The sequence below is a fragment of the Schistocerca serialis genome, chromosome 9 (assembly GCF_023864345.2).
Source record: "Schistocerca serialis cubense isolate TAMUIC-IGC-003099 chromosome 9, iqSchSeri2.2, whole genome shotgun sequence".
Lineage (NCBI taxonomy): Eukaryota > Metazoa > Arthropoda > Insecta > Orthoptera > Acrididae > Schistocerca > Schistocerca serialis.
The window spans coordinates 264,278,232-264,298,407 of NC_064646.1; the positions used below are offsets into that span (position 1 = coordinate 264,278,232).

The 20,176-nt window shown below is 47.2% G+C and overlaps 1 protein-coding gene across 1 annotated transcript in view; it reads right to left on the minus strand.

The window, feature by feature from the left end:
- Positions 1-903: 903 nt before the first annotated feature.
- Positions 904-20,176, minus strand: part of LOC126419531 (uncharacterized) — a 168,526-nt gene continuing 149,253 nt past the window's right edge. The window contains exons 4-5 of the mRNA XM_050086720.1: positions 3,492-3,877; positions 904-909 (exon numbers count right to left, since the gene is read on the minus strand). Coding sequence (XP_049942677.1) covers positions 904-909; positions 3,492-3,877 — 392 coding nt within the window. The remainder of the gene's footprint in view (positions 910-3,491; positions 3,878-20,176) is intronic.

Sequence of the window (20,176 nt, forward strand, 5' to 3'; positions counted from 1 at the left end):
TTCGCGCCACCTGGCTAGATTCTAAAGGGAAGACATTTTTCCCGATGTCACCCTTGATATGTGCCTCCCATTTATCGTCACAGACGATCGCGACGCTCGTTTTGTTCAGAGGTTAGTCACGGACAGTAATATTATGTTTAGAGCCGCGGCGGCAGGCAATAACGCCACAGATGGCAGCAGCAACAGCGGGATTTCCTAGCGGCGTGTCGTGTCGCCTGCAGATAAATCTACTGCTGCGCGAGGTGCAGTCGTAAAACCTGATTGCTCCGCGTATATGCGGCGGCCGTCGAATCGCTCACATCCAGTTGGAAATAAGTGGCAGTAACAGGCCAAATCACATCGTTCATTCTGCTAAGCGCAGAAAAAATATTACTGCCGAAACCGACGGCTTGGAGTATTTCGCAGTGGGGATTACTGGTTCCGGATACATTTTTCGCCTCCGGGTGGCTGTAAACCTGCGGACAGGAATATCTTCCGCGGAGTGTGTTTCGATTTATTGATGCTGCTAATGAAACTGGTTGTGTCTTATACCGTGAATACAGTGGCGTTGTATGATTAACTCACTGAGACAGCAAGTGTTCGAAAAAATTATAACTAACCTCCCTAATCACGTAATCCAATACGCTATTCACCACTTATAGGATTTTGACATTTAAAGAGAAGATTAGGGTTTAACGTCCCGTCGACGACAAGTTCGCTGGTGACGGGGCACAACCTAGGGTTCGGGAAAAACAGAAAAGGAAATGAACCGTGTCTCTTCAAAGGAAACATCCCAGTATTCGCCTTTAGGAATTTAGGGAAAATATGGAAAACATGAACCTGAATGGCTGGATTCGGATTTGATCCTCATGACCCCCAATTACGGGTCCAGCGTCTTACTTATCACTGCGTCACCTCTCTTGGTTACTCCTTTAGACACGGTATTGTGTAAGTCCTAAAATAGGTACATGTGTTTGCGTGGCCATCTTCCGCAGCAGCTGTTAAAGTCTGTTACTATAGGTTATCCGTCTTGAGCTGACTGCAATTTAATTAACAACAGTTTTGCAATGCGGAATGACCAACAGTTTAAGAAAGTGAAGTGCAAATAATGCAGCGCAAGAAATACTCGAGAATGGCAAAAACTGCCAAATGCAAATGTGATCGAAGTCTTTCGACGCCAACCTTTGCTAGCAAGTAGAGAAGGAGCAGAATATGTAAAGATATACCAATAACCACGGAAGATGCTTTCTAAGTAAAAGCGCAACGCGTCAGATGTAATTATTTTTAATTTAATTGCAGTCAGCTCAAGATGGATAACCTATAGTAACAGATAAGTAAATTTCGTAGGGCACTGCTGCTTTGGATATACCAGGGGATGGTTTCAGGCAGCTGACAGGAATGGTTTTGCTACTACCCGCATATTGGCTCCTTTCCTTTCAGAATTTTGAAAGTTGTGTCGTATGGGTATTTCTAGACTGTAGGCGTCCGCCTGCTTAGCTGGGTAGTAACGCGCTCGCCTCCCATGCAAGTGGGCCCAGGTTCGATTCCCGGCCGGGTTGGAGATTTTCTCCGCTCGGAGATTGGGTTTTGTTTTGTTGTGTTGTCCTCATCATCATTTCATCCTCATCTCCGGCGCGCAAGTCGTCCAATGTGGTGTCGAATGAAATGAGATTTGCACTTGGCGGCCGAACTTCCCCGTATAGGGGCCATCCGGCCAACGATGCCAAACGGTCATTTCCATTTTTTTTTCCAGTGTAGGTGACACTTATAAATGCATGGATAGTGTAGTATTAAGTTTGTTTTATGATGAAGATGATAATGAGGTGGAGCCGCTGCACGCCCACATCGGCATGATCGCCAACACAAAAGGTCTACTGCCATCTCTGTATGTTGGTTAGTTTTCACTAAGTGAGGTCTCACAGGATGAGGGTACAGCGATGTTTGTGTATGTCTGGTTATAATTAACCATTAATATTCGCTTATCTGGAGATAGATTGGGTCGAAAGTTGAACGAAGGGTAGCGGTTTGAAGGGCAGAGGAAAAAAAAGTGCCAAGGCAAGATCCAAGGGAAAAAACCTCTGCGATAGTTGGGTCGGGTTGTAAGAGCAGTAGCGGATTTCTTGCCGCAAGGCTAGGTTTTGTTAGTAGTGGGTGTCATACGGGCGGATACCTTTGACGTTGTGAAGTGATGTTACTCGGCGGCTCAGCTGGGTACGGGCGTTGGCTTTTCGACGACCAACACAGCATACCTATGACAGTTGGGTTCATCATCAGTTAGTGTTCGATAGATCATATATCGGATTCATAGTGTAAGGTAGTGTTGTCGGTTTGTTTCTTGCGTTAGTGTGCGAGTTTGTCGGCTTCCCTGCTGTAGCCTGTAGGTTGGCTGTGAAAGTAGCTGGCATATACAGGGGATAGGTAAAATAATAGTAACACCTGTACTTACTTGGGAATGGTTTATTAATAAAGGGGTTGGACCCCCAGTTGCCCGTAATATAGCTGCGATTCTTCTTGGAAAACGCGCGTGTAATGATTGTATAGACTTCAGTGGAATATTATGCCACTCTTCGATCAGAACCTCTTCTAGCTCCTGTAGCGACGAGGGAGGCGGAAATCTGCTTCGGAGTATGCGTTCCAATACCGCCCACAAGGATTCGATAATGTTCAAGTCCAGAGACTGTGCTGGCCAGGAAAGACGCTGCGGTCCAGTTGCATGCTCCTCATACCATTATTGGACTGTCCTGGCTGTGTGAATTGGTGCATTATCTTTTGTGGCGGCGTTCGTAGGGACAAACAATTCGCTGTAGAAACGGCTTACGAAGTCACCGCCACACTTTTAATAGCGGACCGACCGGTCCGCTGGAACAGTGAACAGAAAGATGAAAACCCAAACACTCTGATTAAATAAAAGTCGGTACTTATCTTTATTAACGAAGATACAGAAACACAGTAGTGAACTCTGTGTCTACAGAGATCTGTCTAGTTCGAGTCGGAGCGGCTAGGTCAGCGTTGGCTGACGACAAACAACAACTCTGCTGCGATGAACACACAACTGACTAGCAAGTACACAATTCGGTGGCGAGTATACAACTGAGCGGCGAATACAGAACTGTCCTAGCGCTCGCGACTCCAGCGCTTAAGAAACCAGAAGCCAGCGGTGGCGCGCGCAGACTTGCGGCGATTTCCTGTCTCGCTGGCGCTGCTTATGCGGACGGCGTCCGGACTTTGATGCTGCCAACCTTTTGGCAGCGGGCTCGGGTGGCATTACTGGCTAGGATATAACACACCTCCCCCCCAAATCGCCGCACCGTCCTTGAATAATGACGTGGCGAGCGTCGACGGCGGGGGAGGGGTCTGGCCGCAGGCGTAGCAGAAGAGACCGGGGCGGAGACTGTTGTCGGTGGCAGTCCCCGGTCCGCACCCCAGCATTGGCTGCGCGGGGCCTCGGGAAACACCGACTGAAAACCGAGGTCAAGGTGCACTCCTGTGACCACGGGCGCAGCTTCTGGTACTGGACGCGACGAGGCGTCGGGACCCACGAAGAGAGGCAGCGTCTCCTGACGCTGCGTCGACGGCTGCTGAGTGGGCGCCGGACAAGGCGCTGCGGGGTCAGACTCCTTGGGGGTGCCCAAGGAAAGCGGCTGCAGGACAGGCTGCACAGCCACCGCTTGGGAAGGCGGCCCGGCTGAGGGGTCGACGTCCATCAGCTCCGAAGGCGGTGGCGACTGAAGAGGGACCGCAGGCGCCGGAGCGACCACCTGGGGCGCTCCCGGATGAAGCTGCGCGGGAGGCAGCAACGGGACGGGCTGTCGGCGTGGTAGCGGCGACGGCTGCTGCTGCTGCCCTGGGGGCGGCAGCGAAGTCGGAAGGCGCGGCTGGAACCCGCCGCGGACCAAATCTGTGGACAAAGAACGAGCGGCAGAATCCGGGCGGCCAGCGCGGCGCAACTGGTTCTGATGCCTCCTGTGCACCCCAGTAGCACCTTGAACAGTATAAAAACCGCGACCCTGGACACTTATCACGGTACCACGTTCCCAACGACGGCGACCGTGACAAACTATGAAAAAAAACGGCGTCGTTGCGCTGAAAACGCGTGCGATGCTCAGAAGCGGCGGGTCGATCCGGGGGGTGCAACAACCGTAGTAGGGTGCGATGACGACGGCCGTGGAGAAGCTCCGCAGGCGAAGGGCCGTCGCGTGGCGTGGTCCGGTACGACGACAGGAACGTGATGAGGGCCTGCTGACGAGAGTGCGTAGCACGAAGGCGGTCCATATGATCCTTGAATGTGCGTACAAAACGTTCCGCTGCACCATTCGATTGAGGGTGGAACGGCGGAGTAAGAACATGGCGAATGCCATTGGCAGAACAAAAACTTTCAAATTCAGCAGAGGTAAATTGTGGACCATTGTCAGACACTAAAACTTCTGGAAGACCCTCAATACAAAAAATTGAAGTCAACGCCTGTATAGTTTGTGCAGACGTTGTAGACTGCATGGGCACAACAAACGGAAAACTACTAAATGCATCTATCACGATGAGCCAACGAGAATTCCAATATGGACCAGCGAAATCAATATGTACTCGCTGCCAGGGACCGGCAGGGCGTGCCCACTCAAAATAGCGTTGAGGCGGAGCAGCTTGGTGTTCGGCACACGTCGAACAATCTGTAGACATCTGCGTAATCTGCTTATCAATGCCGATCCATGTACAATGACGGCGGGCAAGCTGCTTGGTGCGGACCACTCCCCAATGACCTTGATGCAACAAGTCGAGGACCTTGGATTGGAGCACTTGGGGAACCACTACACGAAGCTGGTCATTCTCGGTGCGTAACAGCAAAACTCCGTGCGAAACAGACAACAGATGACGTTGCGGATAATAGCGACGAACCACAGGATCCGATATGTCCTTTGCCTTGGATGGCCAACCACGTTGAACAAAACGTAATAGTAAACTCAGATGAGGATCCGTAGCTGTCTCACGTGCCACCTGACGATAATCAATCGGAAAATCCCGGAGGGATTGATGCTCATCTGCGTCAATCTGATGGCAAGAGTCGTCAGAGGAATCGAAGACATCATCCGCAGCAATCGGCAATCTAGAAAGCGCGTCAGCGTTTGCATGCTGAGCTGTAGGGCGATACAGTATCTCATACTGGTATTGTGATAACAAAAGAGCCCAACGTTGTAGGCTCTGAGCTGTCCGCTGAGGAACTGGTTTAGACGGATGAAACAGTGACGTCAGGGGCTTGTGATCTGTTACTAAATAGAATGGTCTACCATAGAGGTAGTGATGGAATTTTGTGACACCGAACACAATAGCCAACGCTTCCTTGTCCAATTGGCTATAATTACACTGAGCTTTGTTTAGCAATTTAGATGCGAACGCAATAGGACGTTCGGTGTTACCGACTCGGTTAGACAACACAGCACCGAGGCCGAAAGAAGAGGCATCACACGCTAACACCAGAGGCTTGTTAGGGTCGTAATGGACCAGACAACGATCATTCAATAAAGCCTCTTTAAGCTGCTGAAAGGCTGATTGGCAATCAGCTGACCACACAAACGGAACATTCTTACGGCGGAGACGATGCAACGGTGCAGCAATCTGTGATGCATTAGGTATAAACCTAATATAATATGTCAATTTGCCAAGAACTGCTTGCAATTCATGCAGATTGCGAGGGGCGGGCAAATCACGAATAGCTGCTAAATGTGACTGGGAGGGATGAATGCCTTGAGCATTAATAACATGTCCCAGATACTCCATCTCCGTAAGGAAAATTGAACATTTATCGATGTTGCAACGTAGGCCTGCCTGAGACAACACTGTAAACAAACACTCCAAATTACGGAAATGTTCAGCAGGCGTCCGACTGGACACAACAATATCGTCTAAATAGTTGCAACACGATGGCACATTAGCCAGAAGTTGTGACAAAAAACGCTGAAAAACAGCTGGAGCTGACGCACAACCAAAAGGCAAACGCAGAAAACGGAACAACCCCAACGACGTGTTGATGACAAAATACTGTTGTGATTGCTCGTCGAGGGGCAATTGCAAATATGCTTCACGGAGATCAATTTTGGAAAAGAAACGAGCTTCCCCTAACTTATCCATCAGCTCGTCCGGTCTAGGCAAAGGAAAAGAATCAATGACAGTCTGAGGATTAACTGTCGACTTAAAATCAGCACACAAACGTAACTTGCCAGACGGTTTCTTTATAATAACTAAGGGAGAAGCCCACTGGCTCGCTGAAACGGGTTGAATAACACCGTTGTTTTGCCAACGACGAAGTTCATCTGCTACAGGTGCCCGGAGGGCGTGAGGCACTGGACGAGCACGAAAAAATCGAGGCTGAGCATTATCTTTTAACGTAATATGAGCGGCAAAGTTCGCAGCACAACCTAGTTCGTCTTTAAATATGTCACTGTATTGTTTACACAAATCGGTTATGCTGTCTTGAGGAACAACAACAGAATTAATTTGCAACACATTGTCTTGGATAGACAGGCCAAACAAGTCAAAACAGTCTAATCCGAAAATGTTGACACTGTCTGTAGCGCGGAGCACTGTGAATGAAACTGTTTTTGTATTGCCACGGAATGTGGCTGGCACGCTACATACACCTAACACGGGAATTTGTTCTCCACTATAAGTAGCCAAAGAATGTTTTGCCGCTGAAAGTTTAGGGCGGCCGATAGCCGCATACGTAGCACTATTTATGAGAGTCACAGACGCACCAGTGTCTAATTGAAAATTGAAGGTCTTATCCTGGATGCGTAGCTTCACAAATAGTTTATTACACTGTCTCTGGATCGGTGCAGTGGAGGCGGAAGACACAAAATCAGCGCGTTTAGCGCGTGTTCGCTGCTTACGACAACTCGTGGGTTGGGCGGGTGGAACAACAACTCCCGCTTCACTTGCAGTCTGTACATTACGTTTTACAGCGTTTGAATTACGCTTGGGTCGCATAGCAGAGGGCTGGGTGGGTGGCTTATTGCGAACAAGTTTACTACCCACACGAACCGTGGAAGAGCCTTTAAACGCGACCTTCTGGGCGGGCTGGCTTTGAAGAACATGAATATCCACGGGCTGGGCAGCACTAGAATTGTTCTTGCGTTTACGCAAACAAACAGTCTGGATGTGTCCTTTCCTTTGACAAAAGTGACAAACCGCGTTTCTTAACGGGCAACGTTCACGAGGATGAGCAAGAACACACTTAGGGCAAGACTTAACTCTATCATTTTGCACACGCGGCTGACGAATGTGTTTAACATGACGCGGCCGGCTAGTGTTTACAGTCTGACTCTGCCGGTGGGGCCGCGGGCGTGGCATAACTTGCTTAGCACAGGCAATTTGAGAAATACATGGCTGATCTAACTCACACTCAGCATAGTCAAAAGTATCTTGGGCTTCAACGATGTTCATCACAGTCTCTAATGACGGGTCAGGCAACTTTAAGATAGCAGCACGAATACGAGAATCTGCAATGTTTTGAGTAATAGCGTCTCGTAACATGACATCACTGTAGGAAGCTCCACACACACAATTAAATCGGCACTGACGGGTGAGGCCCCGTAAATCTGTTAACCACTGTTTATTAGATTCATGTGGCAGTTTCTTTAATCTGAAGAACTTATATCTGGCTGCTGCCACATGAACTCGCGACTCGAAATACTCAGCAAGCTTGTTAACAACAACGTCATAGTCTAAAGCTTCTGGCTTGGATTCCGGGAACAACTTACAAAGTAGTCGATAGACTTCCACGCCTGCAGTGGAAATTAAATAAAGCTGCCGCTCAGTACCCGTGATTTTGTAGACTGTCATGTGCGCCTGCAACTGCGCGAAATATTCTCGCCATTCTTCTCTTGATGCATCAAAAGCACGGAAAGGTGGTGCTGTCTGTGCTTGTTCCTTTTGTGTTGGAGGATTAGCCGCTTGTTTCGCGATTGCGTCCACCAGACTTTGTATTTGCTGACTCTGTAACAAGATCAACTGTTGTAATTCGGCAGACATAGTGAACACAAATTAAACCAGCCCCCAAAATTTTATCGCTATAATTAGTATAACCAGAAACAAGTTGAACCAGCCCTGCACACGAGTTCGGAAGCCCTCGTCGCCAGTTTTGTGGCGGCGTTCGTAGGGACAAACAATTCGCTGTAGAAACGGCTTACGAAGTCACCGCCACACTTTTAATAGCGGGCCGACCGGTCCGCTGGAACAGTGAACAGAAAGATGAAAACCCAAACACTCTGATTAAATAAAAGTCGGTACTTATCTTTATTAACGAAGATACAGAAACACAGTAGTGAACTCCGTGTCTACAGAGATCTGTCTAGTTCGAGTCGGAGCGGCTAGGTCAGCGTCGGCTGACGACAAACAACAACTCTGCTACGATGAACACACAACTGACTAGCAAGTACACAATCCGGTGGCGAGTATACAACTGAGCGGCGAATACAGAACTATCCTAGCGCTCGCGACTCCAGCGCTTAAGAACCCAGAAGCCAGCGGTGGCGCGCGCAGACTTGCGGCGATTTCCTGTCTCGCTGGCGCTGCTTATGCGGACGGCGTCCGGACTTTGATGCCGCCAACCTTTTGGCAGCGGGCTCGGGTGGCATTACTGGCTAGGATATAACATTATCGTCCTGAAATATGGCATCATTGTTGGAGAACAACGTTTGAATCATGGGTGCACCTGATCACCTACAATTTTGACATAATCGTTGGCTGTAACACGGCCTTTGAGGGTAATGATGGGACCAGCAGAGTACCATGATATGGCTGCCCACACCACCACCCTTCCACTTCCATGCTTAACCGTTGGAATCAAGCAATCAGTATAATAGACTTCTTTAGTATAATAGACTTCTTTTGGCATTCTCCAGGCGTAAACCTGGCCTGATGTTGGAAATAACGAAAATATTGACTCTTTGGACCATATGACGTGTTTCCACTGATCAGCGGTCCAAGATTTATGCCCCTAACACCATGTTTTACGCTTCTTTGCATTGGTTGTCGTCACTAATGGTTTCGGTATAGCAGCTCGTGCATGAATATTCGCTTTATGGAGTTCTCGGCGGACAGTGTCGATACATACGGGGTCTCGAAGATGGCTATTGATCTCTGCAGTCACTTTAGCCGCCATAGTTTTGTACTGTTTTGACACAATTCGTGTTATCGTACGACGATCTCTGTCATTTAGCTTTAATTTGCGGCCACTATTGCGTTTACACGATGATGTCTTTCCATGTTTTATGTAGGCTGTGATGACTGTTGAAACAGTTGCTCTTGAGACATTCAATAAATTGGCTGTCTTGGTTACTGATGCTCCAGCTAATCGGGCCCCCACGGTCTACCCTCTGTGGAACTCTGTTAAGTCTTTCATTCCACGTCGACCTCGGCCACTGAATGCAGATACGAAGTGTGTACTACTCGTAAACAATCTGCACTGATGCCTAGTCCGTACTGAACATGCACAGTCCAGAACGACACGTGCCTTACCTGCGTTGTTGACTGTCAAACACTACCATCCCATTAGGATCACTGTTCACACTATTTTGCCTGTCCCCTGTACAGTCAGTATTGCTGACGTGCAGAGGCTTGCCGATGTTGTCCGTTGTGAGTGTATGTTAGCTTATCATAGGTGGTTATGCCCTAGCTAGCAATGTCTTTGGCCGCTCATGCTTCCATCTGTGTTTGTGTATGTGCAAGTCTGCAGACGCCGCTTTTTATTCCGTTTTATAGCATTGTGTACGGTTGTTTATAGGACCACTACTTGGAAATAGTGCGGCCTGGTGACAGTGGAGTGGTCCACCGAAACTGGTCACATTTAAATAAATAGGTATAGGTACACTGCCGACAGTGTTATCCTTACTTCTCATAATTTTCTGTGCGGTGTACTTCCTACATATACACTATTATTGATGGATTCTGCAGCTCTTCAGCAGCTGTATGAACAGGTACCAAATTCCAAAGATATGGCGGCCGAGCCAAGGAGTTGCTCTGCTAAAACCTGGCAAGAAAGAGAACAACTTTAGACCAGTTGACCTATTGTGTCACCACTACAATCTGCTAGAAAAACTGATATTAAATCTCTTTCTGCCATACTTTCATACCTTAGAGTGCTCATCGTCTACGCGGATCATCAATGGAGTCACCCTCTGGTCTGAAAATGGTCTACTAAGACTGAAATCGTTCACCACTAAAAAGGTAAAATATCATTTGTGATAAAGACTGATTATTTTCATTAAAATAATATATAGATAGGTATTGTTCCTAACAAGCTATCAAAAATTATTATCATAGAAGATGGTTTTGAAGCTCATAAAGCGATTGTAGTGGTATTTTCCGTCTCATCAACAGAGTTCTAAACCGTCAGCCATAGGCTACTAGTAACTAAGCTTCACACAATGACTGAAGACTTTAAACTATCCTGGTTCATCGCTACTCTTCTACAGAAACGTAGGTTCTTCATTGACTTTCAAGGTAGCATGGCCAGTGGAGGATGCAGGAGATCTCCCTCAATGATGTATATTGGTGCCATTCCTGTTGACCAATTTTTGGTCCCCAGTACGTGGAATTTCTCGTATGCTGACAATATCGCTTTTGTCACACAGAGCACCCACCTAGAATCAGTGGGAAGCATTCTTACTAATAGTCTTGAAGGAGAAACTAGATACTACTGTCCATTAACCAAATCCATCTAAGACAAAAATATGTGTTTTCCATTTGAGAAACCTGGAAGCCGCTCCTAAACTGAAGTTGGGCTGGTCGAGGGTTGAACTGCAATAATGTGATACTCCAAAATGACACTCGATCGATGCTTTACATACAAGAAGCACTCCATGAACACGAAATTGAAAGTTGCCAACAGGAACGATCTAGTTAGAAAACTGGCTGTCCGCAGCGGAGTAAGCCAGCCAAAACAATTCGAACTTCTGCAACTGCGCTGTATTATTCTGCTGGTGAGAACGCCTGCCCTCTTTTATATATGTCACGCCAACAGGTTAAAGTAGCCCTCAGCTATGCCTAGAGACTTATAACAGGATGTTTACAATCTACTCCACCTCTGTGACTTTACCACATAGCGGAAATAGCTCCAAAAGTTGGAAGAGAAACAGCTGTGAACAAGGAAAACAAGAAAATGGAGCATAATGTAACTTATACATAACGCATACATTAAATGGACGTATAAAGACTGAAATCCCGGAATAGCTTTCTTAGAAGAACAAACGAATCTACAATTACAGACGAAACAGGCTATTGTGGAAAGCTAATGACCCTCTTTCCCTCTGGAAGGAAAAACCGTATCTAAACCTCTAGCACCCACTTATAACAACAGACAGCTGACATTGAAGTCATTGAATAAATTGATATAAAGAGTAGGCAGATGGATGGGTAATACGGCAAGACGGGGCTACGACAAGGAAGACATTGTAAAGGCGACTGTGAAGATCAGACAGTTAAACACGCTCTACCGTCTTGTCTGTGTCGAAACTCTTGCACGGAAAGCGACTTGTATCAGGTCTCAGTGAATGTACCGGAAGTGGTCAAGTTCTGGTAAAGTTTTATTTGTTTGTTAACTGTGTAAATGTGTTTGTTTCTGACAATATTAATACACAACTGGCCATTAAAATTGCTACGCCAAGAAGAAATGCAGATGATAAACGGGTATTCATTGGACAAATATATTACACTAGAACTGACATGTGATTACATTTTCACGCAATTTCAGTGCATAGATCCTGAGAAATCAGTACCCAGAACAACCACCTCTGGCCGTAATAACGGTCTTGATACGCCTGGACATTGAGTCAAACAGAGCTTGGATGGCGTGTACAGGTACAGCTGCCCATGCAGCTTCAACACGATACCACAGTTCATCAAGAGTAGTGACTGGCGTATTGTGACGAGGCAGTTGCTCGGCCACCGTTGACCAGACGTTTTCAGTTGCTGAGGTATCTGGAGAATGTGCTGGGCAGGGCAGCAGTCGAACATTATCTGTATCCAGAAAGGCTCGTACAGGACGTGCAACATGCAGTCGTGCATTATCCTGCTGAAATTTGGGGTTTCGCAGGGATCGAATGAAGGGTAGAGCCACAGGTCGTAAAACACTGAAATGTAACGTCCACTGTTCAAAGTGCCGTCAATGCGAACAAGAGGTGACCGAGACGTGTAACCAATGGCACCCCATACCATCACGCCGGGGTGATACCCCAGTATGGCGATGACGAATACACGCTTCCAATGTGCGTTCACCGCGATGTCGCCAAACACGGATGCGACCATCATGATGCTGTAAACAGAACCTGGAGTCATCCGAAAAAATGACGTTTTGCCATTCGTGCACCCACGTTCGTCGTCGAGTACACCATCGCAGGCGCTCCTGTCTGTGATGCAGCGTCGAGGGTAACCGCAGCCATGGTCTCCCAGCTGATAGTCCATGCTGCTGCAAACGTCGTCGTACTGTTCGTGCAGAGTGTTGTTGTCTTGCAAACGTCCCCCTCTGTTGACTCAGGAATCGAGACGTGGCTGCACGATCCCTTACAGCCATGCAGATAAGATGCCTGTCATCTCGACTGCTAGCGATACGAGGCCGTTGTGATGCAGCACGGCGTTCCGTATTACCCTCCTGAACCCACCGATTCCATATTCTGCTAACAGTCATTGGATCTCGACCAACGCGAGCAGCAATGTCGCGATCCGATAAACCGCAATCGCGATAGGCTACAATCCAACCTTTACCAAAGTCGGAAACGTGATGGTACGCATTTCTCCTCCTTACACGAGGCATCACAACAACATTTCACCAGGCAACGCCGGTCGGCTGCTGTTTGTGTATGAGAAATCGGTTGGAAACTTTCCTCATGTCAGCACGTTATAGGTGTCGCCACCGGCGCCAACCTTGTGTGAATGCTCTGAAAGCTAATCATTTCCATATCACAGCATCTTCTTCCTGTCGGTTAAATTTCGCGTCTGTAGCTCATCATCTTCGTGGTGTAGCAATTTTAATGGTCCGTATTGTAATAATAATAGTGATAATCCATATCCCTATTCTCTAGCTTCCAGAATTCATGGCTGAATAGCTTTGCCACTCGAAATAAAACAGCAGATACTGACGCATGATGCAGTAAAACTGTTATACAGCTCGTGCCGACCAGGTGGAGCGGTAAACTTCCAGAATATCTCTCCCTAGCTGCAAAATCGAGGAAACTTTCACCGCTGTTTGGCTGTTCTACCCGATCTGGTCGGCCGCAAAGTTACACAGCTCTCCGGGAACTTTGGCTGGCCGCAGTGTTTCCGCGGCAGATGAAATTATTCTCCGCGCCGTTCGGGTCGGCTCCGGTAATTCCTGACAGGTCTCTGGCCGCCGCTAATCGACTTCACTTCTTCCGGACGCCGATCATCTCCACGGTTCAGACGTTGCGCTTTTCAGAGTTTTTTAACTTCATTTAGTCGCCTCCGCTCTGAGAACATTCAGGATGTTCCAAAATTCTCCTTAGGGTGTATTGCCGTTTTCCGGGGCGGAAATACGATGACTATATGGAAAGCTCTAGCAAAGCCAAAAGATCGGAGGTCGTCATTTGCGAAAGTCGAATGCCGCTAAGAGAGAGGTGGAAGACTTCGCTATCGCGTACAAAAGTGGCTACTTTTTATCACTCCTAGTATAGCGTTTCTTTCTTACACGTATTCATTCATTTTGTTTCTATCTTGAGTCTTTTAATGTCATTACAATTATAATGCTTCTGTTAATATAGTAAAATACCATTTCATTATTCCGACATGTGCAGAATAACTAATTTTCCAGATAGTAATATAAGAATCACGTCTGGTTGAAGCTATCCAGTGGTTCAAAAGGAGTTACAATGAAACGAATATCCTTAGCTGCATACAGGCCTTGGTATAAGTCAACGGGGACAGTTGAAAATGTGTGGCCCGACCGGGATCTCCTGCTTGCATAGCAGACGCTCTATCCATCTTTTTTTTTTTTTTTTTTAACTCGGTTTGTTCGGTTTTGTTCGTTTCTCTGCTCGGGGCGGACGATGTAAAACATCCGTGTATGTCCGTTGTTGATCGATTGACTCTTTTTTTTTTTTCGTTCGTTGTATCTGCTCGGGGCGGACGTCGAAAGACACCCATTACAGTTCACAGAGGGCAGCTAGCCCTCTGACCAAACACGCTGAGTTACCGTGCCGGCGCAATAAGCACCGAACAAGGTCTGAACTCAGAACCTTTCGCTTAGCAGCCAAACACCTTAACCATTACGCTAACGCAGCTCGTCTATCTCTGGCACGTCTCCCGTGAGACCCACATTCCCATCTTATTGTCCCGCACTACATTCGTAGGGCCCATGGAGGTAAGAATAGAGGGAGACGCCGTGACGTCACAGCTGTGAAGCTATGTGAAGCCGAGGGTAGCCATCTCAGTCAGACCAAAACATTGCTGCTGTAAGCTTGTGTGCATAGGCTTGTCGATCGCTTTTGGAAGGATTTTGCGTTATTATGGTGACTTGTGTGGTGTTCGGATGTACGAATCGTTCTGATAGTGATGCGAAATCGAAGGGAATAACATTTCATGTGTAAGTTGTCTCGTTAAGTGTGATTTTACAACTTCATTGTGAATGAACGTGTGCTACATCGGTACTTGTACTATAGCGTGTTTTTCTCCTGTATGATTTTAATTTCCTAAAAATGAAAGTCGGAAAGCTCTGTGGGAGAATGCCGTGAGGAGGATGAATTGGCGTGTGTCTAAGTGGAGCACTATATGTTCTCAGCATTTCCGAGAAGAGGACATAGACCGAACTTCCCTTTCAACAGTAAGGCTCCGAGAAAATGCTGTAGTTTTCCCTACACACCCAAAACATTTGCAAAAGGTATGTTAATTCAAAGAATTAAATTCTTAGTTTTCAAGTTCACGTTTCAGTATAATGCGTACGTATCGTCGATAATCGAAGTGTTGAGTAACTCACTTTGTCTTCGTCATGTACCAAATTAAAAGCTAACACTACATTAAATGGCGCAAAGTATAGGCTTAAACAGGACACTGTGTAGATTTGCCATTCTATGTACCGTATTTCAGTAAATATTGGTGGTAATGAACAGTGTTTCCCATTAGTGTAACGTAACTGAAATGTCCCAGTACGTATTACAAACAAGATGTATTTATGGGGTATAGCTAACTTAGTTTTCAGTTTCTATTATTTAGTTTGTGATACACGTTTATTACTGAATTAACAAAATTGTATCGTTTACATTGAAGACTAGCCATACGTAATATTACATTAAAAACTATTTTTAATCAGAAGAGACGCGAAATTTCGCCTTTACGAGATTTTATTTTAAACAAAAACTTTGAAACAACCAATCTGATGACGTTACATGCGTATATGGTGCAATTAGCGACTGTAATACACGCAGCGCTATAGCACACTGGCAATGTTTTGGTCAGAGTGTCATGGCAGCAAGCCACGCCCCCATGGCTTCAAAACGTAGTACGGCTGGGATACGTAGCGCCACCTCCCCTTATTATTACCTCCATGGTAGGGCCCCTGCCCATCATACTCATTACTTGCGGCCGATTCCCGTAAGAGTTGGGGCAGTGTTTGTGCATCCGCACAGAAGAAGATGGTCAAATGACCAGTGAGCCTTAACTATATATATATATCTGTTCTTTCGGACATCTTCGAAAGAACAGATACCATCTTCATACAGGGTGTTTAAAAAATGACCGGTACATTTGAAACGGCAATACAAACTAAACGAGCAGCGATAGAAATACACCGTTTGTTGCAATATGCTTGGGACAACAGTACATTTTCAGGCAGACAAACTTTCGAAATTACAGTAGTTACAATTTTCAACAACAGATGGCGCTGCGGTCTGGGAAACTCTATAGTACGATATTTTCCACATATCCACCATGCGTAGCAATAATATGGCGTAGTCTCTGAATGAAATTACCCGAAACCTTTGACAACGTGTCTGGCGGAATGGCTTCACATGCAGATGAGATGTACTGCTTCAGCTGTTCAATTGTTTCTGGATTCTGGCGGTACACCTGGTCTTTCAAGTGTCCCCACAGAAAGAAGTCACAGGGGTTCATGTCTGGCGCATAGGGAGGCCAATCCACGCCGCCTCCTGTATGTTTCAGATAGCCCAAAGCAATCACACGATCATCGAAATTTTCATTCAGGAAATTAAAGACGTCGGCCGTGCGATGTGGCCGGGCACCATCTTGCATAAACCACGAGGTGTTCGCAGTGTCGTCTAAGGCAGTTTGCACCGCCACAAATTCACGAAGAATGTCCAGATAGCGTGATGCAGTAATCGTTTCGGATCTGAAAAATGGGCCTATGATTCCTTTGGAAGAAATGGCGGCCCAGACCAGTACTTTTTGAGGATGCAGGGACGATGGGGCTGCAACACGGGGCTTTTCGGTTCCCCATATGCGCCAGTTCTGTTTATTGACGAAGCCGTCCAGGTAAAAATAAGCTTCATCAGTAAACCAAATGCTGCCCACATGCATATCGCCGTCGTCAATACTGTGCACTATATCGTTAGCGAATGTCTCTCGTGCAGCAATGGTAGCAGCGCTGAGGGGTTGCCGCGTTTGAATTTTGTATGGATAGAGGTGTAAACTCTGGCGCATGAGACGATACGTGGACGTTGGCGTCATTTGGACCGCAGCTGCAACACGGCGAACGGAAACCCGAGGCCGCTGTTGGATCACCTGCTGCACTAGCTGCGCGTTGCCCTCTGTGGTTGCCGTACGCGGTCGCCCTACCTTTCCAGCACGTTCATCCGTCACGTTCCCAGTTCGGTGAAATTTTTCAAACAGATCCTTTATTGTATCGCTTTTCGGTCCTTTAGTTACATTAAACCTCCATTGAAAACTTCGTCTTGTTGCAACAACACTGTGTTCTAGGCGGTGGAATTCCAACACCAGAAAAATCCTCTGTTCTAAGGAATAAACCATGTTGTCCACAGCACACTTGCACGTTGTGAACAGCACACGCTTACAGCAGAAAGACGACGTACAGAATGGCGCACCCACAGACTGCGTTGTCTTCTATATCTTTCACATCACTTGCAGCGCCATCTGTTGTTGAAAATTGTAACTACTGTAATTTCGAAAGTTTGTCCGCCTGAAAATGTACTGTTGTCCCAAGCATATTGCAACAAACGGTGTATTTCTATCGCTGTCGTTTAGTTTTTGTTGCCGTTTCAAATATACCGGTCATTTTTGAAACACCCTGTATATATCAAGAGGAGTTGTTTACCCGCCCCTTTGCCCGCATAGGTTTATGTGCAGACTGTCAATGAAATGTGTTGTGAGTAGAGTTACTAGCAAAGCAATAATAAACTGAAACGCCTCGCATGATGCGACAGCTTTTCACGCATCTTAGTGTTTCTAACGTCGTACCTCCCGAACTAAGTTAATGGAAATGAAAATGAGTGTTTGGGGTCATTGACCGGGAGGACCCTTACGGGGCAGGTCTGGACGCCTTGGTGCAGGTCTTATTACATTCAACGCCACCGTGGCCGACCTGCGCGCCGGATGGGAATGAAATGATGATGAAGACAACGCCCAGTCCCTGAGCGGGGAAAATCCCCGATCCAGCCGGGAATCGAACCCGGTTCCGTAGCACGGCAATCCGTCACGCTAACCACTCAGCTATCGGGGCGGACCAGTCACATTAATGGATCACTGCCTATATTCGACATCAACTCACACAAAACCAGGTGGCAACACTAGTGTGAGGGTACATGGAAAACAGTGCAGTCGTTGTTGCAAAGCGGAAACGGAGAGATTAATCTGACGTCTACAAGGCGTGATAATTGACTTTCAGGCCAAGGATGCAGGTATTTCCGAAACGATCAACTTTGTAATTGTTCGCACACAGACATGGTTAAAGTATACCGTGAATTGCAAAGTGGCACTATCCAAAACTGGCCCCGAATCATCTGTGGTACACCACGGTACATAGATGACGGGGAATGAACGACGGCGGCGGATATGTGTACGAGCGAACAGACGCGCAACCGATGAGCAACAAACCGCTCACGTGAACGAAGGGCTACCAACTGTGTCCACTCAACGACCGTTCAGCAAACGTTTCTGTTTGCGGGCCTTTGCAGCAGGCGCTTGTTTCATGCGACGATGCTGACTGATTTTCTTCTGCGAAGAAGGCTGTAATTTGCACACCCATATAACAATAAGACGTCCACTGGGCGATGATAGGTGGCCTTTGCAGATGAATCCGTTTCATGGTGCGTCGGACAGATGGCCGTTGGCGTGTACGATGTGAAACGTCTGTAAGAAAACACCATGCAGCAATCCTCGGAAGGGTCCAGGCTGGAGGAGGGAGTGTTACGGTCTGCGGAACGCTTTCGTAGCATTCCCTTGGTGATCTCGTCATTCTGTAAGGCACAGTAGATCAACAGAAGTATGCATACATCCTTGGGAACTGTGTTCATCCTCACATGCAGTTTCTTTTTTTCCTCAACAGGATACTATCAGACAGCAGGACAATGCTACAAGTCACCCAGATTGCAGTGTACGTGCGTGGTTCGAAGAGTTCCAGGATGAGTTCACAATACTTCCCTGGCAACGAAATCCCCTGTATTTAAAGCCAATCGTAAATCTGTGGGACCACATCCATCGGCTTTTCGTGGCAGCCGAGAAAGCTAGCGCAGCCGCTCACGGTGCAGGAGTCGGCATGGCTAAACATCCCTGTCGGTATCTCCCACAACCTCTTGATTTCCTTCCTGCTGGTCGTGCTTTTGACACAATATCGTAGCTGAACCGTCTATATATGTTTTTTTTTTACACAATCATTCGTATCTTCGGGGCGTGTTACCTGTTTTTAGATTTTGATTATTTGTAATGCTACTTGTATTTTCCTTTAATTCAGAGGACATGTTTCGGTTACTGAATATTTGTAGTTATTCAGCCACGTCTTGTTTGCTTACATCGCGTTGCTCTTATGCACTGCAGAGCCAAAGAAACGGGTACATCTGCCTAGTATCGTACAGGGTCCGCACGACCACGCAAAAGTGCCGCAACACGACGTGGCAAGGACTCGACTTATGTCTGAAGTAGTTTTGAAGGGAGTGACATCATGAATCCTGCAGAGCTGTCCATAAATCTGTCAGAGTACGAGGGAGTGGAAATATCTTCTGAACAGCACGTTACAAGGCATCCCAGATGTGATCAACAACGTTCATGTCTGGGGAGTTTGGCGCCCAGCGGAAGTGTTTAAATTCAGAAGAGCGTTCCTGGAGCCACTCGACAACAATTCTGGACGTGTGTGTTGTCGCACTGTCCCATTTCCGTCGGAATGCACAGAGGACATGAATGGATGCAGGTAATCAGACAGGATGCTTACATACGTGTCATCTGTCAGAGTCGAATCAACACTTATCACGGGTCCCATATCATTCCAACTGCACACGCCCCACACCATTGCAGAGCCTCCACCAGTATGAACTGCCCCCGGCTGACACGCAGGGTCCATGGATTCATGAGGTTGTCTCCATACTTGTACACGTCCATCCGCTCGATACAATTTGAAACGAGACTGGTCCGACCAGGCAACATGTTTCCGGTCATCAACAGTCCAGTATCGGGACCTGGCGAGGTTCAAATGGCTCTGAGCACTATGGGACTTAACTGCTGAGGTCATCAGTCCCCTAGAACTGAGAACTAGTTAAACCTAACTAACCTAAGAACATCACATACATCCATGCCCGAGGCAGGATTCGAACCTGCGACCGTAGCGGTCGCGCGGTTCCCGACTGTAGCGCGTAGAACCGCTCGGTCACTCCGGCCGGCCCTGGCGAGGAGTAAAACTTTGTGTCGTGCAGTCATCAAGGGTACACGAGTGGACCTTCGGCTCCGAAAGCCCATATCGATTATGTTTCGTTGAATGATTCGCACGCTGACACTTGTTGATGGCCCAGCACTGAATTCTGCAGCAATTTCAAGAAGGGTTGCACTCGTGTTATGTTTAACGATTCTCTGTAGTCGTCTTTGGTCCCGTTATTGCAGGACATTTTTCCGGCCCCAGCGTTATCGGGATTTGATGTTTTACCGGATTCCTAATATTCGCGGTACATTCGTGAAATGGTCGTACGGGAAAATCCCCACTTCATCTGTACCTCGAAGATGCCGTGTCCCATCGCTCGTGCGC